This window comes from Thunnus albacares, chromosome 1, assembly GCF_914725855.1.
Source record: "Thunnus albacares chromosome 1, fThuAlb1.1, whole genome shotgun sequence".
Lineage (NCBI taxonomy): Eukaryota > Metazoa > Chordata > Actinopteri > Scombriformes > Scombridae > Thunnus > Thunnus albacares.
This window is the reverse complement of record NC_058106.1, coordinates 23438376-23461621: the sequence shown is the minus strand read 5'-3', so window position 1 is coordinate 23461621 and position 23246 is coordinate 23438376. Positions and strand designations below refer to the sequence as shown.

The window sequence follows — 23246 nt, the reverse complement described above, 5'->3', positions numbered from 1 at the left end:
ACATAAAACAAAATTAGAATGTCAAACACACTTAGTCTGCATTGTACAAGAAATAACTAATAATTGCTAATTAATATTTAAACTAATAAAATGATTGAATTGATTTATTTTTATACTTTTAATACTAAGTACTACATCTTATACATTAGTGGGTAACCACATTAGTTCTTTCTAAATAAACATCAATTATTTTCTACACCAAACTCAGGGTTGCAGAAGCTAGACCCTACCCAGCATGCACTGGGCAAGATCTCTCTTTGACAATTGTGCCTGGTAAAGTAGAAAAAGCACAGGTTTGGCAGAAAGGGGACTTTGCACCAGCCCCCTACGCTACACAGGTATTACTTAAATAATTAACTATGGCTCTGTTCTATTTAAGTGTTCCAGTAAGCCATGAAGATGAGCCAGCATACACAATACCAGGACCCTGAAACTGAAGCAGCTAAATGAAAAACAACCATCATTAATTATATTATTTACATCTGTGCTTTTCCTGCTGTGACATGTCAAAATGTCTTCTGTTGAAAAAGTCCTGTTGACAGCCGCATATCAAAATGCAGATATCAGACAATCAGAATCAGCTTTATTGGCCAAGTATGTTCACGCATACAAGAAATTTGACTCCGGTTTCCAGTGACTCACAATGTACTTGCACAAAACGATCTGCAGGAAGATACACATGGACAAACAGCTGAAACAAGGCCAAACAAAGATAATTAAACACAAACATTTCGCTATTATTTACAAGCAAGTAGGTGCAAAAATAGATACATACATATAGAAACAACAAATGGACAACAACATATACAGGCAAACCCATTTCTGTTAATTGTACAAAAAGGGATACAAGTAGTGTGCCAGAAGTGCTGAAATATATATTGAATGGAGTGCTGGAATAAATATTGTATGGGGAAAAATGTTACTTTATATACATGCAGTAGGTGGTTATGTACAGTATATAGCCTACAGCCTGCTTAAATATATATATTTGACAGTAATGGATGATATACATGTTATTTCACATTTTGTATTTTGAACTAATATAAATGAACTCAAAAATATTTATAATTTGTAGGTAAGTGTAAAAGAGGTTACAAATGCAGTACAATGACAGAACATTCTTATAACATTTTTGGAATAGAATTAAACAAGAAACAGCACTACTTTAACGTGAACACACGTTTTATACTTTTTGAAATATTTCATATCTATTTATCAAAGTGAATCCTACTGCAGTTGACACGCTAGTTTTGAATTTCAGCCAAGAGATGTCTGCCAAATAACCTCAAACCGTGAGGTCAACAGGCCGTGTGAATGAACCTAAGGAGAAAATCTGTAGACCATCTGATGAGGCGTCTCTTCTCCGTTTGAACGGTTTTGAATAGACTGTTGGCTTTTGCTTGTTCGTCTGCATTTCTGAGCAATGACAGTAACAGGGCTATATCAAGAGAGCAGTACTCATGTGTAGATTTTATGACGTGACGTTGATCCACGCCCAGTACGTCGATCCAAAGAGGAGCGAAGCGTGCCAAGATAGTAATCGGTAAAGTATGGAGTTGTCGCTCAAGAGCGTCACTCTTTGGCGCAGAAGACGCGGCCAAAAGGGATTAAGTAGGAACCCTGCATGTTCCGAAATCACTCATACAAATTCCCGTTACCCATCATCTCACCGTATAGGGATTTTACAATTATCTTAGTGTAATCAGAAGAGCAATATGTGGTCTTTTGAGTTGAGACATGATGTGACGCTTGAGACGCTGTGTTTAAAATGCCAGAACTAGAGACAATGTGTAGTATAATAGAGGACAGCTTGTTTAACAAACTAAACACACATTTTATTTTCATTTACGCGCATCGCTGTTGCGTCGCTGTGGTAACGCACGTTGCTTTGATGAGGGGATGAAACGCGCATGCGCAAATCGTGAAATATGCAAACAATGTTTTGTTTTGTCTTTCTGTTGCTGAAAGATATAATAACGGACAGCGTTAAAAGCCCTCAGCTTCCGAGAATTATGAGTTAACTAAAAAAAAAGATAGCCGCTGGGGTCTTTCTTGGTGACTAACAGGGGAGCGGCAACCTCTCGGAAAACACTGCTCTCTTTGAACCAGTTGCTGATTCCTTGATATTCCCAAACCACCAGTGGCGCCCTTTCTCCACAGGATCTCCAAAGTGTCTTCCATTTACAAAACGAGCCAGGTATGCGTAATCAAAACAGGATTTGCGCAGCTAAACACGGAAGGGGAATAGCCAATTCGTACGTATTTTTTTGTGGGAGAGATGTCCGAGGGGATGGGCCAGGTTCTCGGGAAATGCTGCCTCCGTTTAGCTTCTCGTTGGGTTTCGGGAGTTGTCCGACTGACGGCACACACAAGCTACTGACTACAGCGTGTGAGAAAGGAAGGGCTCGTCTTGTTCGTGAAACCCGAAGGACTGTCCTCTTCTGTGGAAACAAGTAATCATGCCGAGCACCGCCGGAGGGACATGAAAAGGAGCCACAGTCAGTGAACTACCACAGCAGACGACGTGTTGCAATTAAGCGGAGTACCGAGCCGCCAGCGGCTTGAAAACGACCGTGTTATTAATTACGCTGTCCGATGGCATGTATCAGGTTCGCCTGATAACCGAGGGAGCTCCGATTCTTTGATGACTCTGGGTCCATTCATCCGTCAGCTGTAATGACGTCTGTACTGTTATTATAATACTATCGGTGAAACATTTGAGGATTCACTGCCCCCCCCTCAACCCTGAACCGGTGTCGGGGAGAGCGGGGCTGAGGCGGGTCGGCAGTCGGAAGGATATGGGAGAGCGAGCGGAACCGATGCAGTGGGTCTCAGCAAGGCATCGTCAAAATACAGGTGAGCAGCAGCTATCGGATGAGAAGACTGACTGACACCCCGATCAAATGCCTTTAGCTCCGTGCACATACAGTGCAGTGTAGCTATACGACCGAGGCACGGGCACCGTGACCCGGCTTTTTACCCCATATTTTAGTGCAGGTTTGAGACACATTCTTAGGCCACATCTTTACTAGCTAGGCCCGCAGGATGCCACCTTAAGCAGCTGTCCTGATTTAAATGAGATTAGACACTACTGCCGCTGCTGCTGATCGACTTGTTGGCATTACACATTTCGATGCTGTTGCACACATATCAACAGACCGGGCTGCAGCAAATTATCCTCTCAGTGGTTTGAATCAATTGTGATTTTTTTCAGTTATTTTACAGTCAATTTACTGTACAAAATGTCAAGTAGTGACAAGTGCAAGTTACAAGAGTCGTAAGTGATGTGACAGTTTCTTAGCCTTATTTGTGCAAACAGCTGTCTGGCCCTTAAAATATTCACTTTAGGCAAGTTGAATGACAGACCCAATTATCAAAATTGGTGATGGTGTTTCTGCTTATGTAGTAGCTAATTGATCAGTCCCGAAACTTGATTAACCAGACTTAACGCATAGCTACATTATCCAGACTGTGCTTTTGGTTGGCCAGTAGGTGCCATACTTTTTTTTCTTAACGGGGAGTTGGTACAGTGACAACAAGGGGAATGTCACACCTGTTTTTTCTCACTCACCCTGAGAATATTTTAGTTATATTTTGGGCCTTCCATGTCTCACGACTTCCAGCTGTGGATACTGTTTTTCTCTGGCATCATCTACATGCTACTCAAAGTGCTAATGCCTCCACTAAGCATTGTAGCAATGTTATTGCTGAGGCCAGAGGTGTCACTTGGAGAATGTTAAGCCATCCCAACAAGGTTAGTGAACACCTCGTAAGGCCTTTAAAAATGATGATAATATGATGATTCAGACCGAGACGGCACTGAGTTCTGAGAAAGTCTATACAGATGAGTTTAGGGAAGAAGAATGAGGCAAGAGTGAGAAGTGATAGTGATTACGCAAGAAGTGGTACATAAGTCCGGACCTGATGTAGACTTCTGTTTTACTGTAAGGCATCACAGAAGTTTATTGTGAGCAGAAGTGCTGAGGCACCCTGAATGGACAAAATCCCAGATTTTGATCTTTCCTGTTTTACTCAGCACTTTGTAACTGTGACCCTCCACACCATCCACATTTCTTCTCCAGCACATGTAGTATGTCATTTGTTTGCATGCACTGATGTGGTGTTAAGGGTGAAAACGGTGATGTACATCATTAAAGAGTCAGGCCTTTAAACATAACATGTTAAACACAAAGAGAAGGGAAACAGGGCCAAACTGGGTTGTGGTTATAATTTAGGGGTGATCAAGATAAAAAAAAAATGATTCCCTGAGATTAGCTAAATGTGTAACAGTTTGAAGCAAAATGGGACAGTAAAACCAGGCCCACTCATGTAAGACTGCATCATCACCAGTGTTTACACCTGGCTATCCCCATAGGTTTCGACCCTTGTGGAAAACAAGCACCTCCAGGTAGTCTTGGCAAATAGCTTGTCTCTTTGTTTTCCAAGGCAGTGTGTTTTCTTTATGCTTACCCTCTTCTCGTGCCAAAAAAAACTGGCTCCTCTTCTCCATCTATTGACTAACAAATGCAGGTTGATTTTGCAGAATTTAGTGCTGATGGTTGGGTGTTCACAGGTATTCTAGACATTACACAGCTAAAGGATGAAACAGCAGCAAATAAGAGAGCATTATGCAGTATTTATTATTTATTCATTTGTTTGTTTTGTGGCTGCATGCAACCAACAATTTTCACATTTTTGCCCTATAATCTGGACAAAAGCCTTAAATGGACGCATGTAGTCCTGTTGTGTGTCTAAATCAGGGATCATTCAGATCAAGAATAGTAAGTACGCAGCAGTTAGGAATGACCTAAAGCAACACAGAGTAGAATATAACACGACTACATCATAGCCAAAAATTAGGAACAGCTATTGATATGCAGTCTAGGGTTGGGCCATCCATAATCAATGGGATGTTGTACACGCGAATGGTCGTGAAGATTCATCGTCTGTCCATCTTTTGCATGGATTACATTAGCACAAATCCTACACACCACTTCAGAAGTGTCTGTTGGTTCTCTGCTTTCATTAGGACAAAACCCAAAGTACTCCCAGATGGGTGAAGTGGTACCTTTTTTAGCAACCAAGTTTGTTGCCACCACAATGCATGGTGATTTGTCACCATCACTGATCAATATCCCCTCACATCTGCAGGGCTGACTGCTGTTTTTTTTATTTGTTTGTTTTTAATTGGCTGGTATATTCTGCAGCCTAAGCATAGGCTATAGGGAGGAAAAATAAGGAAAGACCGAGTGAGAATGGGCTCAAATGTGCAAAAAACAGAAATACTAATTAATATCTATATAATACACATAAAACGTATAAAAGAAAGTTACAAAAAATTATAGTACCTTTTATAGAAGTTGCGCCCCAACAACAATATCATCATTGCGATGTTTCACTGTGGACATTGCCATATCACAATTCGGAATGCAGCCACTAATGCAGTCACTCCTTTAAACAAAGGGAAGTCTTATGAAATATAACTGACCATAATGCAAGGTGATTTGCCACTGTCACTGATCAATATCTGCTCACATCCACTGGGCTGAAGGAAGTCTTATGAAATATAACTGACAAGGCTGCTGTTATGTGTCTCTGTTTTTTCCCTCTCTTGTACATTGTGAAGATCCTCTTCTGTCAAAATCTGGTGCCTTTTTGTGAAGTTTTCTTGATTAATCTTCTATTGTAAACCTTTCATCCACTGCTTCCTCTTCCTCATATGTTTTGTGTTGCTGTAAAAGGTTGAAGTTTATGCTAAAATCCATATTGCAATTTTCGGATTTGCAGCTTTTACTTTGAATAGAATGCCCACCGGTACATTTTTTATAGGCCTTTTCATATTAATTTACAACAATGATTACACTACGTCACAGTTGCACACTCCCTCTAGCCAATGTGAATAGAGTGTTTTTAGTGTTGAGAGGGTTAGGGATCAATGATGGACATAAATTTGATAGCAAAAGATGTAGGTCTATATAAGCAGAACATTTTACACAGTTGTTTTTATTGTCGTGTTTGCTGTGTCGATGTGTGTAGGTGAAAGCTTGTGAAAGAAGAGTGGACATATGGTGGTCAAACTACCTTACATCATTTAATATTTGCATGTATCTGCCCAACTGAGGACCAATACAATTGATACTTAACATTTTGAATTATCCTGCTCAGGACTGCAACCTATGATTATTTTCATTATGATTAATCTGCAGATTATTTCGTCGATTTTTGTTGATCGTTCAGTCTATAAACTGTCAGAACATAGTGAAAAATGCACATCACGTAAATGTCAAGTTTTGTTCGACCAACACTCCAAATTACAAAGATACATAGTTTATGAAATTGGACAAAGAAAAAAGCAAATCCTCACAACTGAGAAGCTGGAATATTTGGGCATTTTTCCATAACAAATTGTCTAAACGATGAATTGCATGCTGACTTTTTTTTCTGTGGATTGACAAAGCGATTTATTGACTAACTGTTTTACGTCTAAAAACTGCTCCCTGCAGTCTTCATATGCAAGTCTGCTGGCACCACCAGCCATCAACCTCAGCACAATGGGTGCCAGGGCCTTTCTCCTATGCTGCACCCAAAGTTCTGAACTCCCTTCCCCCTCACATCCGCATACTGGACTACCATTACAGAATTCAAAACTGCTCTTAAAACCCATATTTTTAAACTAGCTTACTCACTTTAACTGCATCAACTGCCTCTTATGTTATGCTATAATGTCAATTTTAAATCATTGCTGAGATATGCTCTGTTGCTTATTGCACCTTTTTATTGTTGATTGGACTGATGTTGATGCCATTTAATTTATTATTATTATTATTATTATTATTATTATTATTATTATATTCAGTTCAGGTATTAATGCCAATTCTAGGATGATAACCCCAGAGGAAAATTTTATTCCATGTGCTTTCCAAAGCACCCTTTAGTTACCTAATTAGGAATATATGTTAATTATAAAATTATATGTTTATAACAGATCATTCCTTTATAAATGGACCATAAATATAAATTGTTTTAGCACCACAATCGAAAATAAAATTTGTGAAAAGGCTTTGATTTATGTAATACCTTACTATACCCTATGTCTTGTGGAGATATGACTCTCATAGCATGCGCATTAATTTTAGACTTTATCTTTTTAATAGTGCACCATGGGACAGGTGATTAAAAAAGCCACATTTTAAAAGGGCAACCTACTGTGATGAGTGTTTCACAGTATTGATGATCTGTGCAGGTGCTTTGCAGGCAGGAGTGTATATGTGTGTGTCCCCTCTCAGAGAGCCTTGCATGTATTTTCCAAAATCTATAAGCTGCAGATCTGAAATCATGTGATTCTGCAGCAAAGCCATTAACAGACAACTGTTCAATTAAAGTGCGTGAAAGAAGCCAATTTAACATTTCCCATAATACACGCATGCAACACACTGCTGAAAACCCTTTGGCTGCAGTAGTGTGTTGCATGGGCAAAACTGCAGGAGTTATTTTCAGTATCTGATACAATGACTAATAAATCTGTGCATGGTTTTGTGGCAGTAAGCCACAGACAGGTTGGCAGAGCACATATGTTACCACCCAAACACAAAAAAAACATCCATGTATACACAAACACACACATGCAATCTGCAGTGCACATACTATCACATCAACTGAAAGAAGAGAAAATTGAGTGGGAAGAGGTGAAAGGAATTGAGTGGGTGGCAGTGGGAGAAAAAGATGGAGAAAGAGGCAGAGGGAGAGTAGGAGTGAGTGGCACATGGCTTTCAGTCTAAAAAAAGATGAGCAACGCAAAACCAAAACCAGAATCTGGATTAGCTAGATAAGGAAGAGGAAGGGGACTGCGAAGGCTACAGGAGAAAATGTAGGTTTCCTCTGCACCGAAAATGGTCCAGATGCACACGCTCGGTTTCATGCTCATAAATGTCCTCTAAAATATGAATACTGAATGAGCGTGTGGGTAGAAGGAGAAGAAGGAGAGAGCTTGAGGATGGGAAGACAGAAGAAGAGAAAGGCAGAGGGTGAAATGGAGACGGAAGAGGGTGAGGTTCTTTAGGATGGACAGAATGCTGCTGTAGTCTGACAGAATAGGGAGTGACATGATCATTAGCAACAGCAGGAGTAAGAGCCAGGGATGTGACAAACGCTGAAGAGAATCATGATCTACGCAGAGTGTAACTCTGACCCAGGCAGAAAAAGAGAGAGACTGGAGCAGATGGGTGTATGACTTAGAGCAGAGGAGACTGAGAGAATTAGGACTGTGTTGCACCATCATGCTAGTAACCTCAGCACTTTTTGCAGACGTTCTGTCTGTCCCGAATCGTGCCCAACACCTCAGTACATGCCAAGCCTTCTTTAGCTTGCCTACACTGTTCTTCAAAGCAGATATTTTTTTTTACTTTCCTGTTGATTTTTCTTGAGTCTGACACCACAACAAGCTACCTTCAAGACAGGAAAGTCACAGCACAGGACACCTGTATGACAGAATGTTTGTCTGAAGAGCCTTTCTTGAATAATAGTTCACCACCTCAAAATGCAATACTGCGTAAACGGGCGGGTGTGGCTCAGGGGGTTGTGCGGGTCATCCACTACCCGCAGGGTTGGCTGTTCAATTCCTCGGCTCTTCCTGTCCGTGTGTCGAAGTGTCCTTGAGCAGCACTGTGCATGGCAGCTCCTCCGCCGTGTGTGTGTGTGTGTGTGTGTGTGTGTGTGTGTGTGTGTGTGTGTGTGTGTGTGTGTGTGTGTTAATGGTTGAATAAGAGGCAAAAATTTTAAAATGCTTTGTCCGATAAAGTAGAAAAGCGCTATATAAGTGCAGTCCATTTACCATTAACCAATAGTTAAATAACTCTTTAACACACATGACTTCAGGAATGTTACATGGCACTAATGTAAGTTCCTCCTGTCTAGAAACCAGTTCTGGCTGAGACCTGTGTAAATGAATTTTTTCTATGTGCCCAACATGTAGACTCCCACAAGTGCATACGGGCTGTCAACAATGAATAACATTCATTTTGCATTCACCAAATAAAAGCGTCACATGTAATGGATCAGCATACGCCATATTTAATGCAGCAACTAAATGCACTTCAGTGACTGTCAGATATTGTTTTCAGATGCTTAGACAAGAGCTGGAGTATGTTCACCTGTGTTTTGTTTGACACACCCAAGTTTACATAGTTTCACTTCCAGTATCCATCCTGCTGAAAGCTGTTTTATGCAGTGCTGACATGTAAATGTGTCAAGAGTTGCATATACTCTACATAGGTTGAACATCAAACAAGTGAAGGAATCGTGGCACTACTGATTATTAAAAGTCAACATGTGTTTTTGTATTTGTAGGCTAAAGATGGATCAAATTTAAATACAGCTTTGTAGTTCAGTAGTGCGTATTTACTGTCCATTGATTGACTGGCAAAGCAACCCAAATATAGAGTTTGAGGTTGGGAATGCAATTCAGACATGGAATGCATGTTTGTGAAATATTGTGTCCAATATGATTACTCAAGAGGTTAGGTCAGTGTAGCATTTATTGAAGCACACCATAAGAAATACATGGTTTGAAAAGAAAAGTCTCCATCAGAACATGCTCCTTTCATCAGAGAATAGAAGAGTATACCAATTTTGGATGGACACCCATAATAGTACACACACTGACAGAAGGTCACCCAGCAGTAGGAGAAACAGGAACATTGTTTCTTGTTTGTTTAATCAATTTCTGCAAAATACACAAGGCATTGCTACACTACCACAGCTTCCCTACAAGACAACCAGGCATCCTGTTTTCAGCCATGCTAGCAGCACAGCCCTAGGGATGGCAATGTGGGTCTATCAGTCGGTCGGTTGGTCCACCACTTTGATCTAGACTGAAATATCTGAACAACTAATTGACAGATTGATTGATTTTGATTGAAATTCATAGCCCCCAGATAATCTTCTGAATTTTCCTCCAAAACAACCAGCAGGTTGACCTTTTTTGCTTTTACTGAAATATCTCAAGAACTGTTGTATGATTTCCCTTGAGTTTTGGTACAGATATCCATGGTGCCCAGAGGATGAACCCTAGTGACTAGTGATTCTCAAACTTTTTTTGTAGCACCACCAGCAACAGTCAAAGTTGTTACTGATACTGTGAAATATCTCAACATATACTGGATTAAATTTGTACAGACATTCATGGTTCCCAGATGATGAATCCTAGTGATGTTGGTGGTCCCCTGATTTGTCTAGCTTAAACCACTGTGTCACAGTGTCTAAGTACAGTCTCACAGTGCTGCTAGCATGGCTGTGGACTCTTGTAGCCACATTAAGACTGGCTTTAGCCCTGTGTGAAAAACGCAGCCCTCTCATTCATTTGAATGGGGGCAGGCAAGCAGCAGAGGGCTCCACCAAAACAAACACAGGGTCGTCTGTCCGGCAAAAAAGTTGAAGCAGGCATCTTGACATATTGTCACTGCTGGGACTCATTTTGGCTGACTGAAATCCAGTTGATCACAGCTTGAGCTCAAAGAAACAAAAAAAAACTTTGTACCATGACCTTTAAAGCCTACAGGGGATGATTTTTTGACACGCAGAATATACTGTAGATTGTACCTTGTGATAAGATTTAGGTTAATACTCACTGTTGAGCGAGTGTTAACTGAAAGTGTTAAAAGTAGTAGTGTTGTTTTTCGTCAGTATAAAGGCACAGTGAATAAAATAAAGACCTGCTGCATAACATTTAATTGAAAAAAAGGGTAATGGTGTACTCATTACCTTTTCTTTCTGTAATTACTTTAGCAGAAAAAATTGATTAACCAGAATGACGAAACATTATGTTGCAGTAACATATCATCAGTAAGACTTGGTTATTGCATTTACCTGTCATGATAATGGATTCATATATCTCACCTGTTTGTTTTCAAACCAGTTAGTAAGATCTGCTTTACGTGTGTGTGTGTGTGGAGATGTTTTCAAGACAAAGTTAATGTTCTTCTTGGGTTTGCTAACAGTGGTGGTAGATTGAGAGGTTACGCAGGAGGAGAACGCAATAAAAAATAAAGAAGCTGTAACCAACAGGCTGTGTGCAACAGCCCGGCTTGATGCTGCTGTTGCGGCAGCAGACTCGTTGTGAGTGAGATGGAAGAGTAGGATTGTAAAACACCTGCTGCAAGTCGTACCAAATCAACCTGCTGTCTGCCAAAAGAAATATACAACAGTGTTGATTTCAGATGTGTAAACTGCGAGTTTACTGTTTGTGCAGATTTGAGATTCCACTCCATTGACCGTGGCTGCCTCAGGAGTAATGTATTGATATATTGATGGTGCTGTAAGTCCTCTGTGTAATCTTTGAGCAGTGAGACCGGGTGTGTTTTAATTTTTACCTTGGTATTAGCATTCATGGGTAAAACATCTATTGGCCATATACTGTGTATATATAGGATTACTGTAACCTCTATTACAGTATAGCATATATAGAAGATGCATCTGGCAACTGAAAAGCAAGCATTCTCCGTGAAACATTTCAGATGGCGTGCAGCATTCCCCTGCCTGTGTCCTGTTTGTTTCAATAAGTCTGTATCAAAGACAAAGCAATAATGACGGACAGGGAGTCCTGTCATTGTTGTTACATCATTGTTGTTGCGTCACGTGGGTACGGGCCTGGGCCTGGCACACAGTAGCACGCTGTGTGGAGCACAAAAGCATTGCACACACGCAGGGATATGTCACAGTCCTTTCACAAAACACATGTCATTTGGATTCAGATGGAGTCACCAGCTACGGATGAGAGTGAGGAGGTTGCATGACTCATGCCGCATGTAAAAAGCACGATCATAGGAGAGTCAGGGAAAGCAGCGAAAATGGGTTTTCTGTGTAGTAGAGTTGCCCTAAAGGTCAGGTGTTAGACATTTAGATGCTCTTTTGATCTCAGGTTAGAAATTCAGCAGGGTGCGAGATGTGTGCTGAATATATTTATTGCTTGAGGAGGTTTAAAAGTACAAATGTGTTGAAATTCTACCTTCCAGTTTTTTATCATCAATGGAATCCAATCCAAATTGAGGCATGTTTTTTTATAGTTCAAACTACTCTGATTTTTATTTTTATTTTTATATATATATATATATATATATATATATATATATATATATATATATATATATATATATATATATATATATATATATATATATATATATATATATATATATATATATATATATATTAGTTTCTATATAGTAACATGGTCCAAACTATGATGCCTTGTAATGTGAAAATATAACACCCATTAGCTTATGTTGCTTAACTTAACTGTTTAAGCATGCTGGGTAGGACCAACTTGACAAGAGGTCCTGATAGTGTTTTTTCCCCTCTCCATCCTCTGTCCCTTTGTGGACTTTTACTTCTCATCTTGATTGGATGTGCAAGGGTTTTATCACAATAAGATCAAATGTTCAGATGTGGCTCAAACCATTGATGATTATGGCTTTTGAGTGCATGCAACATCAGTATGTTGCCATAAATTACAACAGCCCTAATGCTGTAACTCATTTTTTGGGATGAGATTTGACAATCTTCAAATGTCTTTGTCTATTTCATGGAGCCTTGATAGAACATCAGGTATATAATTACTCAAATAATTGCCATCATTGTCAAAGGAATGTGTTATTTCCGTTCCAAAACCAAATTTGCCCCTATCAAGCCACATGTCTGGTTTTCATATGTACAGCAAAAATCTCCTTTCATGTCTAGTTCATCACAAATTGTTACTTTGCAAGAATCAGTGTGATTGGAGCCATTGAAGCCCACTTGCAAGTCAGATATACCTCTTGAACTGATGAACATATTCTTCGTAAAGATGTTCATCTTCTTTCAAAATCTTCCTGCAGTTTTCTGGAAACCACGCTGGGAATCCTCAGTTAGACTCTTGGGTGGTCTTATTTTGGATGATCTTATACATCCCATTTTGTCTCTAATTAGTTGCTTTTAAAATGCATTCATCTTTTTCATTAATAAAAATATATTGGGCCCCTCCTCATGAAAAAAAAGTAAAGTGGAATGTAACATGAGTATGATCTGTTAGCATTTCACTGCGGTGTAAAAAGTCTAAGTACGTCTGCTTCTACAGTAGAAGCCAAACAACACCACTAATAGGCTAAAATCCCCAGGGTGATGGATGGGAAAGACCTTGAGGAGGCAAATGCTATTAGTGAGGATGTTTGGTTCAGACATGTACTGATGGCCAGTGTCTTCTTCCACGAAACGAGGCAAGCAGAGCCTGTCTCGCGTGAGGTCAGTGCTGATTAGTTGTACAGAGAACTGATTACAAGAGTAATAGGCTGGATTTCGTGTATGTCACTGTGCAACTTGATTGATTACCTATACTAAGATTAGTGGGCTAGTGTGCTCTTGACTGTAAGGGGTGTGACTGTAACAAAAAGTCAAGCTTCACTTTAAAATGCACATCATCGCCAGAAACGGACTTGAGGACTTGTCACAGGTGTACATACCTAAATCATTTTAAACTGGACTTGGAAAGTGCTTTTAGCTACACTGATAGAGTTAAAGGGCTATTTCTTCAGAGGTGTTCTTAGCACATTAATCTCCTCAGTATCTGGAGAGTGATTAATGGGGAACATTGATAGACCTAAGGATCTGTGGTCACTGTTGTTGCCCGATAGATGCATGAAAATTGAGAGTACAACCTGAGAAAGAAGATCGTAGAAATGGTAAACATGTTAATAAAAATGCTTGTCTAAAAGCAAGTGCAAAGTGCTTTACGGATCATAACCAGCACTAAAAAGATTAATCGATTAGTGACTGACAGCAAATTAAATAGTAGTAAAAATATTCAAGTAATTGTTTAAGTTATTTATTATTTATCTATTATTATTCTGTGGTTCCAGCTTCTCAAAAATGAGGATATACTGCTTTTCACTGTTTCATATCATTAATTGCATATCTTTGAGTTTTGCACTCTTGGTCAGACAAAACAGCTTGAAGACTTTACCCAATACTGATTGGCATTTTTCAGTTTTTTAAATATTTTATAGATTAAGCGATTTATCACATCAAAAAATTAAATAGAATCAAACATTAAAAGACCATTAATAAAAAGGATGAGTAAGGAACAAACCGTTGTGATTTAAAGTTTACATAGTATGATGTTGTCAGACATCAAATTATATTGGACAGATAACCAAATTCCCAATGAAAATGTTTGATTTAATAGTGGTATTAGTTAAAATTTGTTTAGGTAACAGTGCTTTGTTGAGAGATGATGCAGCGCCAACAAAAAAACTCAATTTGGAAACAATAAATCACCCAGTGCATGCTGGGATAGGCTCCATCCCCATGTGACCCTTATAACAAGTGGTTTTGAAAACGGATGTATACTTGGATGAATGGATCCCACTGATCTTACATAACATGACTTTTTATTTTTTTACTCCTAAAAACTTTATTGGGTACATCTACATGTTACACTACAACAAGGTCACACTGTAACTGTCTAATCTGATTTAATTCATTATTATGTCATAATGTGTTTTCCACCGTTGAGGTCTCTGCTGGGAGTTAAGCCATATTGTAACAACAGGCCTGGAGGAGAGTGCTGATAACAGTGTCCCTGGTGGTCTAGTCTGTGCCTTTCGCATCTGAGAGATCTGCTTGATTTCACTGGCCTGATTGTTTTGGCCTAAATGAGATTTGGGGCGGAGGCGGGGGTTCAGATGTTCCTTTATTTTTTTTCCCCTCTTTCCCTCTTCCCTCATTCTACTGTCCTCTTTAATGCTACTCCAACCCAGATAGTAATAGAAGTGGCTGTGAGTTGACTTCAGTCACATGAACCCATACACTTGTCTTTGTTTCCTTCACTCTCTTGCATCACCTCAAAGCAGAAGAGCCACATACCTCATATTTATTAAGTTTTCAGTCCCCTCTGAAGCTTTTGCTCTTAAGATTATTTGCTTAATTTTCTCCTTATTGCTTCCTTTTTATGAATATTGACAGCAAGAGACCAAGCTCTATATTGGGGTGTCAAATCATTTGCGGTGGAAGGCTGAGAGAAAATATTACACCACTTTCCTTACACCACTGAGGCTGATTTCACTGATTTGTCCTTTCTCTTTGGTTGAAGATTTGCCAATCAGTGAAACCACCTGCTGTAGTGTTTTGATTGGAAGGAAAACCTTCACACTGCCACTCTACTGATCATGATTTGACTCCCCTGCTTTGATGCAGTTAGCTAGTTGTAATCATTTACCAAAATAGCTCAGGCTAAGTTGTAGTGAAAACTGTGAATTTTTTTTTTGTGCCACTAAAACATTGACGTAATTACTGAGCATAAATTGCCCTGCAACAGTTAACAATACATAACAATAAAAGTGCCAAAGGTTGGGTGAGCATTCCTATGGAAGTATTAATGTAATGTAACATGATATCTTGACCATTGACCATTGATCAGGCCCTGTAGATAATTTGCTGTGCTGTTATAAATCTATCTAGCCTCCTAATAGGGGACACTGTTTCATTCTTTAACCCTGACCTACTGTACCTTAAAACTGCCTTTGAATCCTCACCCAAGCAAAGAGCTTATACTCTGTGGCTTGACCCAGCCTTATATCTGCATCGTATCTGCTTAGGCTAAACTACATTGGCTGACCCCACTGGCTTGATGAGCAGTTAAATCTGAAAGCCATGGCCCGCTCAGTTGTCCAGCCACCATACCTACTTATCTAGCTCCACTAGTATTACCAATAGCCACTAATCACCAACCCCTCTGGTGTGGTGTAATGAAGAAATCATGTCCCTTGATTTGTCTTGCCAAAGAAAAAAATGGTTTTAATCACCAAAATATTTTCTAATGTAGGAAAGAAGGAGAGTATAGCTCTTTGTAGCTTAATGTCAATTTTCAAGCAGTCAAAGCAGACATTTCACAGTCAGGCAAATAGTGGGATTAGGATGATTCAAAAAGCAAAACTAACTTCCACCAGTTATTTTGTTTCTCTTAATAGAACAGAGAGGAAGCTAATTATTGCCATGTCCTGTCACCCTATTATATGTGATTCATATTTAGCTGCAGATCATGCTTATTGTTAAATTGTGACAATATCCATCCATGTGTAAGTTCATGACTCATTTCCAACTCAATAGAGAGAAATAGTAGGGCTGGCTTATATGGATAAAAATATATTTTAAGCCTTGATGACATAACAAACCACTACAAACATTCTTTCATTCAGTATTAGTACGCATTTTTGGTAATGTTCTACATAGAATAAAATAGCAATTAGACAAAGTAACAGGGTTGTTGTTGTATAGCTGTATAGCACTGCAAAGTCTTCAAATCATCAGAGCAAATGATCAATAGTATTTGTTATTGTCATCAGACAAGTATTTTGTCTGATGAAATTAACCTGAATACATGACATGTGCTTGCCCCTGTTGAAACTGAAATACTGAATTTTGCTTTTACAGTTTAGTAAGTGTCAGGGTTACTGTAATGTCGATGGCAGTCATATCTTCACTAAATGTCTTGGTGGTCCACACTACCGAGATATACTGGCTTCATTTCATTTGCGTACAAAAATAAATAAATGACTATATAAATAAACGTCTGTTTTAACAAAATAGTGAATGGTTTGTAAAAAAACTACTTCTCCACCAGATCTGGACAGAGGAAATGCCAGTGTTTTTCTGTCATACTCTACACATCCCTACTGAGAGCTATGTAGGTGGTAGCACGAATGCCTCACTGAATGTTTTTATCTTCTGATTTATTCCTTCAGAGGTAATTATGTGTATTCTTGTTGAGGTACAATCCAGGAACAGGATTTTCTCTGCACAAGAATTGTATACTTTAGAGACTGGACGATGTCCTCTCTTGTCCTTCTTAGTCAATTCAGGATATGTGAGCTACCATATTGAATACATGTAATACATGGTTTGGTAAAGAGGATTAAAATGATTTGGTCAGAGGCAAGTCCAATGCAGATATCTGTAGGGGGAACTCCTTGTGATCTGGGCAAGATCTGATCTTTACAATTCATTGGCAGCCTACATATTTATTAGTTATGCAGAGGCTTTTTCTTCTCAATCCTTACTTGTGTTAGCAGGAACAGCAACAGGAACAAACTTGAAAAATATTAAACAAAGGAATGCTGCCACCAGGTTTTCTGCAGTCTTGGTCCAATCGGACCAGTGGCCACAAGATCTAACTTTTATGCACAATTGCACATCACTGTCTCTTTTGATCCATTTAAATTAGCAGTTTAAATTAACAAATTAGATCTTGCAGCTCCTGCTTTTTGATCCCACCAAATTGCTTCTGTAGTTAAAGTTAAACCTATTGAAATGTAGATTACTACATATTTGCTGCAGTGTTAATAAGCTCCAACCAGAAAGTCTTTGTACAATCCTACGTTTACACCTTTTAACCAGGCAGTGATGCAGCTGTCCCTTTTGCTATTTCATGCAGGCACAACTCAGAGGGAGACTTGAACAACTGTGATTGTGGGATTTAAGGTTGAAACAAGGAGGGTGCTGCCAGTTTCTCAATAACTGAAAAAACTTTTTAAAAAATGCTTTGAACCAATATTAAAAGCAGAGGAGGGCTGGACAGTCACCAATAAGAAGACTTAAAATTAAGTTGAGCTGCTAAGCTCATCTCTACATGTTTTATATACAGTGCATTCAGACCACTTCACTTTTTTCCACATTTTGTTATGTTGCAGCCTTAGGCTAAATTCATTGAAATTCATTTTCCCCCCTCATCAATCTACACTCAATATCCCATGATGACAAAGCAGAAACAGAATTTTAGAACTTCTTGCATTTTTATTAAAGGAAAAACTGAAATAACAGATTCACATAAGTCAGACCCTCTACTCAGTACTTAGTTGAAGCACCTTTGGCTTCAACTGAGTAGTGCCTGGTTTCCTTCAGATATGATGTTTAGAATTGAGGCCAAACAGTTCAATCTTGGTTTTATCAGAGCAGGGAATCTGGTTTCTCACAGTCTGAGCAGGCTTTCCTCTGTCTTTCACTGAGGAAAAGCTTCCGTCTGACCACTCTGCCATAAAGCCCAGATCGATGGAGTGTTGCAGTGATGGTTGTCCTTCTGGAAGTTTCTCCCATCTCCACACAGGATCTCTGGAGCTCAGCCAGAGTGACCATCAGGTTCTTGATCACCTCTCTTACCAAGGCTCTTCTCCCCCAAAGATTCCTGGTTGTTCCAGACTTCTTCCATTTAAGAGTTATGAAAGCCACTGTGATCTAGGGAACCTTCCCCAGATCTGTGCTTCGAAACAATCCTGTCTCTGAGCTCTGCAGGCAGTTCCTTCGACCTCATCACTTTGTTTTTACTCTGAACACATTGTCAGCTGTGAAACTTTATATAGACAGGTGTGTGCCTTTCCAAATCACATCCAATCAATTGAATTTACAACAGGTGGACTCCAATCAAGGTGTAGAAGCATCTCAAAGATGATCAAGAGAAATGGAAGGCATCTGAGCTAAATTTCAAGTGTCATAGCAAAGGGTCTGAATATTTATGTATTTATGATATTTCAGTTTTTCCTTTTTACTAAATTTACAAAAAAATCTAAAATTTGGTTTTCGCTTTGTCATTATGGGGTATTGAGTATTGATTGATGAGGGAAAAAATGAATTTAAATGATTTCAGCGTAAGGCGGCAAAATAACAAAATGTGAAAAAAGTGAAGGGGTCTGAATACTTTCTGAATGCACTGTATATAGTCAATGGTTTTGGCATGATGGATGGTATAATTTTTTGTCAGATTTGTGAAAGCTGTCCTTTAGTTTTCAGCAAATATGCAGGAGCAGCGCTCCATAAAGGCTGTATCAGCCTGTATCAGCATCATGAGGTCTGCATCAGCCTCTCTGTGGCTCCTTCTCTCCCTGCCATTTCCTTACTACCATGTCTTTTACAGTTCATTTCAGTTTAGCCCGGAGGTAACTTGAGTAAACTCACAATGCTTTCAAACAAAGAGAATAGGCCGCAGTGACATAAAAGAAGCTTCTTCACGTGGCTATAACCGGCATGGTACCATCATGTATCAAAGCTGGTTCTCATTCTTTTGTTCATTAAGTAGTGCATTTTCTCTACATCCCTTCACCCACTTAGTCTCATCTATTCCATTTCCCATTATCTTTCACTCTTCTCTTGTGGCAAGGCTGTTTCCATTATAATCCCTGCAGTTCGCTCTCAGTTTTAACATATAGAGAGTGTAAGACACAGAAAGTTAATCACTGCCCTGTTCATGCTGATGATGCTGAGCTTCTGACCAGTATAAACATGTTGTTTTCTTACCTTTTCTTGCCATCTTAAGCTGTTTTGAAGCTTGACATCATGTAAAATTATGACGTGCAGTATATAGGAAATTGGGTTAAAGCTTTTCAAAATGTATGTAGAGAAATTAGACACAATAGGCTTTGAAACAATGATGCAAGGTTGAAATGATGCCCATCATCCCTGAAGGTGTTTTTCTCACCCTTGATCTTCCCACAGGGCAGTGATGCCTGGCATGGTGATGTTTCGGCGGCGCTGGTCAGTTGGCAGTGATGACCTGGTGCTGCCCGCCCTCTTTCTTTTTCTATTGCACTGCATCTGGTGAGTCAGTGTTTCTTTCACTGTATTGATTTTTTTTTTTCCTGCAGATATATATATTTATTTTTTTATTTCTCAATGTATCCCTGTACGAAGGAGTGTTTGTTTTTGCTGTATCATTACTACATTGCCCTTGTCTTTCATGCTCAGGCTGGTGGTTCTGTCGGTGGTTCTGTTCGGCCTCCCCTACGGCTCAGACCAGTCCTGTTCTGTAACACTGGTGGACCATGGCCGAGGGTACCTGGGCATCCTGGTCAGCTGCCTTATCTGTGAGAGCGCCATCATGTGGTTGAGCATGAGAGGCAGCATTCTGTACACACAGCCCAGGGAAGCTGTGCAGTATGTCATCTATATACGGCTGGGTAAGACATGCAAGCATACACACTTTTCTTGTACATGAGGCTCTCTTTTATGTACAGATACCTCTTGATACTTGTGAGAATTGGATGAGGTGGTTGTGAGGATTAGTTGTGGTTCCGTGTTAAGATTGGAACACTGTTTTTATTGATTGGGCAGATATTGATCATTATTCCACTCACTCCTTCTCTTTCCTCCATTCTCTCTCTAGCTATTCTGTTGGTCGAGCTAGTATATGCCGTGGTGGGAATTGCCTGGCTCGTCCAGTATTACCAGCCATGCTCTGATGTCACTGCCAAAAACCTGGCTCTGGGTGAGTGAAAGAGGGCGTTAAAGAGAATAGTAATGGAAATTTTGAGTTAAAAAGAGTTTGCTATGCTTGAATGTGAATTCTGTTTCATTATTGTCTGCAGGAATCGTTGCATGCAACTGGCTGGTGATATTCAGTGTCTGCATTACTCTCATGTGCACCTTTGATCCAACTGGTCGGACCTTTGTCAAACTGAAAGCCACCCGGCGGCGTCAGCGCAACCTCACTACGTACACATTAAGGTACTACTAGGCCCTCAGATTCTCTATTTCTCTTCATCTCTTTTTATTTTGACACAGAACTCAACTAAAACACAGCATCCAGGCATGCAATATCACCTATTTCTCACATTAATTCAGTTTTGACCGTTTCTGTTGACCTTTTCTCTCCATTAGACACAGGCTGGAGGAAGGCCAAGCCAGCAGCTGGAGCAGGAGACTAAAGTTCTTCATGTGCTGCACAAGAGCCCAGGATACACAATCAGTGAGTCACACTACACACTTAGTAGTTTCCTCTCTGCGGTTATAGGAAAACAGAAAAGAATAAAACCAGAAATATGTCAGGGATAATGTCTAGTAAGCCAGTTAATAAAATGAGCCCTGACAAGATGAATCAAGAGTGACGCAAAGAAGCTTATTACACAGCTACTTACTGACAACGTTGGGCCTTTCATATAAAATATGAATGTATAATGATTTAATTTCAGGCTCAATCAATTCACAAGCCTCCCTAAATAAGTTCAGTTATATTATAACTACCATTTACTCTACTAGACTGTAACAGAACAAAATTCAAATAAACAAATCCATAAAAGCTGTGAAAAAACAAAAGTGCTGCACGGCTATTCTTGGATCTGGACATGGTGTTTATTCATACATTATTAAATCTTCACGATTATCTGGGACATAGTATTTATTTATACATATTCATTTACTACACTTGTCCTAGTACGTGATCGTGTCTGTTGATTACGTCTGTTTTGTGGAAAACCTCCTGTAGTTCAGTCAACTTTTTGTTACTGTTACTTTGCCAAGATGTACTCATATCTGCCGCTCTCTTCTCCAGGATGCATATTCAGAAGTGGCCAGCCTTTTCGCAGAGTTCTTCAGAGACCTGGACATTGTGCCTAGTGATATTATTGCTGGCCTGGTACTTCTCCGCCAGCGACAGAGGTCTAAAAGATCTTCTATCTTGGACCAGGTATCACTGTCTATAATATACTATCATGTCTCTGTTTCCATGCTTGTGATATTTACGTGCTATAATAAAAATAATGTTCCTATTCTGTTTTTTTTTTTGTCCTGTTAAGGCCAACAATGATATTTTAGCCTTCCTATCTGGAATGCCTGTCACACGTAACACTAGATACCTGGACCTTAAGAACTCGGTAAGTGTGTTTGCATATCACATGCTTAAGCACATGAACAGACGCTTGTTAACGTTAAAATGTTTAGAATTCAGGTAAACAATCAAATACTGAATCACAAAAATACAACATGCATTTGTACTCATTCTTAAATGCTGTTTTCAGTCCATGAAATAATTATAATAATTAATAATAATATTATTTGCTTTTAAGTAAAGTAAATAATTGCAAATGATATACAAGAGAGGGCTTGTAGGTAGTAAAAGGTTTCACAAGGACATCAGTATTTTTCTCCAGAAAGTTTCACAAAGTTAAAAAAGAAAAAATAATGATAAATAGATTAAAAAAATGTTTGAAGAGACCTAGAGGCCTTTTGGCGCCATAGATTGCAGTTTTGTGGATGAAGACAAAACACAAACGATAACAGATTTATTTATTATGTATCTAAGTATGTAACTCTTATAAAGTAATTTAGTCTTATAATAGTAAGACTGTCACATAATAGTGTCACATAATAGTAAAACAATGGTATTGAGCTTTTTTTTCTGCTGTTGTGTATTTATCTGAAATAATACTTGAGGATCAATTTCTGAATGTGTTGTTACGTGTATTCCTCAGTTATTCTGACATGCGTGTGTATGTGTGTCTGTCTGTCTGCCTCTTTCCCTCTCCCAGGCTGAGATGAACATGTACAAGGATGTGTGCTATTACATGCTCTTTGCCCTCGCTGCATATGGTTGGCCCATGTACCTGATGAGGAAGCCTGCCTGTGGGCTGTGCCGCCTCGTCAGCTCCTGCCCGTAAGCACTCAAGCAAACACCCGCACAGTTTTGATCTATTTGGCTTCTGTGTCTCTTGAGCCTCTCCAGTGCAGATCAAATTTCACATGCGTCAACACTTGCCAAGTGGTAATCCACTGAGACAATACCACTCTAGTTAGACCCACTCACTGACAAGCAATGTTGAATTAATCACATACTTGTATCCAGATTGCCTGCACTGGGATACTGTATTGTACATCTGTAGTACCTGTTAATTTGTTTTACGTCTGTCCCACCTGGTGTTTTACAATCAGTCTTTTGTTTGTTTATTAGTCTTTATATGTCTCCTCTTTTCTTATAACCATCCCACCTCTTTCTCTCACCCCAGCTGCACATCAGTGTCTGGCTCTCGGTTGTCTCAGTCAGTGACAGTGGAGGAGGACAACTGTTGTGGTTGTAATGTCCTGGCCATACGCAGACACTTCCTGGACAGGGACCTCAAGCAGGTTCACATTGTCTACACTTCCTGCCATGATGCTGTGAGTAATCCAACAGCTGGCTAACGAGCAGTCAGAGGTGTTTGGGCTTTACTTCCTGAATCAACCAAAGGATGGGTGTTGTGTAGCAGTGTATAAACAGCATCAGGATAATGTTTTCATTTGTTCTTCCTTTTGTGTTGATGTCTTTTCGAAAAGTGCACAGTTAAGGTGAGTTAGAGTGTGCTCTTTTCAGGCTTTTGCATACATACTATAGAGTCCCCGAGCTGTGCATGCAGTGTTATGCTTGCAAAGTAAACAGGATATTAGACAAATAAATACCACTTTACACTGGGCTGTTGCGCAGC

The 23246-nt window shown here is 39.5% G+C and overlaps 1 protein-coding gene across 2 annotated transcripts in view; it reads left to right on the top strand.

Annotated features, from left to right (window-relative positions):
* The first annotated feature begins 1930 nt into the window (after window positions 1-1930).
* Window positions 1931-23246, top strand: part of dagla (diacylglycerol lipase, alpha) — a 37341-nt gene continuing 16025 nt past the window's right edge. Inside the window, exons 1-10 of one of the 2 annotated variants that reach the window (XM_044350473.1) lie at window positions 1931-2856; window positions 19510-19611; window positions 19759-19970; window positions 20177-20278; window positions 20379-20517; window positions 20671-20758; window positions 21341-21475; window positions 21585-21662; window positions 22317-22441; window positions 22791-22941. In XM_044350473.1, coding sequence (XP_044206408.1) covers window positions 19517-19611; window positions 19759-19970; window positions 20177-20278; window positions 20379-20517; window positions 20671-20758; window positions 21341-21475; window positions 21585-21662; window positions 22317-22441; window positions 22791-22941 — 1125 coding nt within the window. In that variant the 5' untranslated portion in view covers window positions 1931-2856; window positions 19510-19516. The remainder of the gene's footprint in view (window positions 2857-19509; window positions 19612-19758; window positions 19971-20176; window positions 20279-20378; window positions 20518-20670; window positions 20759-21340; window positions 21476-21584; window positions 21663-22316; window positions 22442-22790; window positions 22942-23246) is intronic. The other variant, XM_044350482.1, reaches the window with a different exon arrangement.